The 3,241-nt window shown below is 58.6% G+C and overlaps 1 protein-coding gene across 1 annotated transcript in view; it reads left to right on the forward strand.

The window, feature by feature from the left end:
• Positions 1-765, forward strand: part of TRMT44 (tRNA methyltransferase 44 homolog (S. cerevisiae)) — a 30,553-nt gene extending 29,788 nt beyond the window's left edge. Inside the window, exon 11 of the mRNA XM_006875323.1 lies at positions 536-765. Coding sequence (XP_006875385.1) covers positions 536-765 — 230 coding nt within the window. The remainder of the gene's footprint in view (positions 1-535) is intronic.
• The last annotated feature ends 2,476 nt before the right edge of the window (positions 766-3,241 follow it).

Genomic DNA, 3,241 nt, shown 5'->3' on the forward strand with positions numbered 1-3,241 from the left:
CCTTTGGCTTCTCAGACTAGCCAGCCCTCCTCGGGGCCCCATTTTCTGTGCGTGCTTTGAAAATGTCCAATAATCCGGGACTGCTTTGTTGATGCTGACGTTCCTACCCCCCAGCTGCCGTCTTCTCCCGTCTTCGCCCTGCATCCGGGAACCTCGCCCGCAGCTACGGGGCGCCCGCACTGCCTCCCATATGGGCACACTGCCCAACCACACTCTTACCTGAGTCCCTGGGCACTTCCGCGTGGTCCTGCCGCTCCTCTGCTCGCCCCTCCATGCACATCATGTGGGTCCACGCGGGGGCGCACTGGAGCAGAGCAGCGGTGGTGGATGCCGACGGAGGGCTTTGTTGGAACTAGAGGGTGGAGGGTGCGTTCCCCTCAGACCTCAGGTTTGCCTGGGTCTTCCCGACCCCATCCTGCCCATAGTGTCGTCCAGCCCTGGGCTCTCCTCGCGTGGGTTGGGTCCTGCTGTGTCCCTGGCTCGAAGCCTCGCTCAGTCTGCTGGGCTGACTGCTGGTCATTTCTGCTTTGTGTAGTTCGGGATGGACGTGTTCGAATCCGTGACTGGAGAAAGGAGCAGCCGCCGAGGGGACCCGCTGCCGACGCCTTCAAGACCCGGCCCTGCTGGTTCTTCACGCATCACCCGGATGGCTGCGTCCTGTCCGCCGCCCGCTGCCCATTCGCCCACGGCCCCGGTGAGCTGCGGCCCGCCCAGATTACGAGGAGGGCCCGGCAGCTTCCTCGACCCGTGCCCGCCGAGGCCTGACCCGTGGCCTTAGAGGCCAACCACCTTTTAGGGACCCTCGCAAGTCCTGCTTCTTCCTCGTGCCTCCACCTTGCAGATGGGGACTCTGCGCGCGGTGACAGCGCCCCCTGCCTGCTGGGGGAGTCACCTGCCCTGTCTGGCCTCCTTTCCTGGGGGGTCGGGGGTCTGGCCGTGGCGACAACTGTTTCCTCTTTTCACGCTGACCCAGGGCAGCTGAGGGGTGAAGGGTGGGTCAGCGGGAGCAGTGGGAAGGGGGTGAAAGAAGGTGACAAGAACCATAGATGCATTATGTGAAACAGCAGAAAGTTGTCTTCCAGGGGCAAGAGTGGGAGTGGGGCAGGGATAGCAGAGCAGCCGAGCTCGGGAACAGAATTGCCGGAGTGGGCTTCGAGGGCACGGGGTGCTGATAGAAGAGTCTGGCGGGCTTAGCTGGGTTGACGAGGCCGAGCGAGGCCAGTAGCGAGCTGGTGGTTTGGGCTCTGTGTGCATTCTGGTCAGGAAGGCTGGGCCGAGCAGACCCGGAGCCCAGCCCTGACCTGACCCAGGTGCTCTGGCGCAGGTGATAGACGCCCCATCTGTGGGCAGAGCACCCGGCGGGAGGCTGCAGCTCTATGGGACAGACATGGGTGACTCAGCAGAGGGGCCTGCTGGAGTCTGACATCTGCGGGGAAAGCGGGTCCCCTGCACCCCTACTTGTACACAGGAACTGCAGTGAGCTGGTCACTGGGCTCGACCGGGTGCTTCCTGTGTGACCCCAGGCCAGCGCTCGTCCTGCCTGCTTCCTCATCAGTAAAGGGGGCAGCATTTCGTACCCTCTCCTTCAGCACGCACTTAGATGGTCTGTTTCTGCCGGATGTCCCAGATCCTCTCGGGTTGAGCTGTGTTTGTGTGTCCCCGGAAAACATGTACCTGTGAGTGGGGCCTGGTGTGGGAACTGGTTTCCTATGTTAATAAGGCGACCACTGCAGCGAACCTGGGTCCCTGAGCTGGAAGGGTTGGGGTGTGGAGGGTGTGGGTGACCAGTGGTTCTGTTTCTACCTGGGGGGCTTTGAGGAATGCTCTCTTGCCTGCATTTCGATCAGCGCTGTGCAGGTGATCAATGGGCAGAGATTTAAAACAAAAACCTTTCCAGTCTGTCACAAATCAGCGCTTTTGTAAACGACAATAAAAGTTAACCACTAGGGAATGAAAATAAAAGGCTAACTACGTCACAAACAACCTGTGGTCACCAACTAACGGTGGCTGCGTGTCCTGGACGGTTCCTCGGCCACATAGAGAACTGGAGCCCTGCCATAGCAACGCATGGACGAACCTGGAACACATAATGTGTGTGAGATTGACACAGAGGGTCTTATCCCAGGACAGGCCAATGCAGCATCAGGAGCCGCCAGTGGGGGGCGCTGGGGAGTCATTGCTTAGAAGGTGCCGAGTCTGGCAGGGAGGGAGACGTTTTGGAGGTGGACTGTGGTGAGGATAGCACAGTGTCATCTGTGATACAAGGCACAAGGAGGCGTCATGCTTGGTAATGGTTCCAAGGAGGGCTTCCATGTGTGTATCAGACGGCAATGATAAGGCCTTAGGATAAGACTTCACTGTAGACCTAAAAGGACTGCAGGGCTATGAAAGTGACTGCTCACTGCCCATGTCTCCAGGGTTTGCAGGTAGCCTGCTCTGCCCACCACACTTACCCTCCTGGACCAGCTGGTACGGCTTGGGGGTGACCGTCAGTCCTTGGGGGTGTGGAACGGGAGTGGACACAGGACCCCAGTTCAGTTTCAGGGGGCTGCTGTCCCAGAAACATCACCTGTGGGAGGCTCGTCAAGATGTCAGTGCGGTGAGGGCGCGCCCTGCAGGGGCAGGCTCACTGGGTCATGGGACGATCCTGGTCTTCGATTCCTTGGTGGTCTCCACGTGGTATCACTTCTCCCATCCGGACTTCCTGCTGCTGTTCGTAATCTGCTCTTAGAACTCAAAAGTGATTGGCTTAAAGCACCCTACACTGATGTGGCCTCACTAACAGCGAAGAAACCCACACCAAAGAATTCCATCCACAGGTACCGAGGCTACAGTTTAGAACGAGCCATCCGGAGGGACACAGGCGTGATGGTTGCCAAAGTTGTAGTGACCCCTGAGAGATGGGGTCATGGGCAGAGGCTGAGGCTGCCCTCTACAGTGGGGAGGACAGTGGAGGCCTGCACATGGCTTCTGAGAATGAGGGATGGTTCCTCTGACTGTGAAGACTCAGACCTGTCATCAGTGACCTCAACCTGAGAAAGTCTCATGCTTTGTAGGTCGTAAAAGGACATCCCCCTGGTACTTCTTGGGTAACAAGTCCACAGGGGGTGGAGAGCAGCCTAGGGAGACTCACCGGAAGTGAGCTGTGGGTGGATTTCCCATGTTTGCAAATACTCAGGGTGGAGGATAAAGCTGACACTTGAGGCACAGTCATAGCAGCTGCCATTCTGTGCACTCATTC

This window comes from Chrysochloris asiatica, unplaced genomic scaffold (assembly GCF_000296735.1).
Source record: "Chrysochloris asiatica unplaced genomic scaffold, ChrAsi1.0 scaffold00319, whole genome shotgun sequence".
In the NCBI taxonomy this organism is placed as follows: Eukaryota; Metazoa; Chordata; class Mammalia; order Afrosoricida; family Chrysochloridae; genus Chrysochloris; species Chrysochloris asiatica.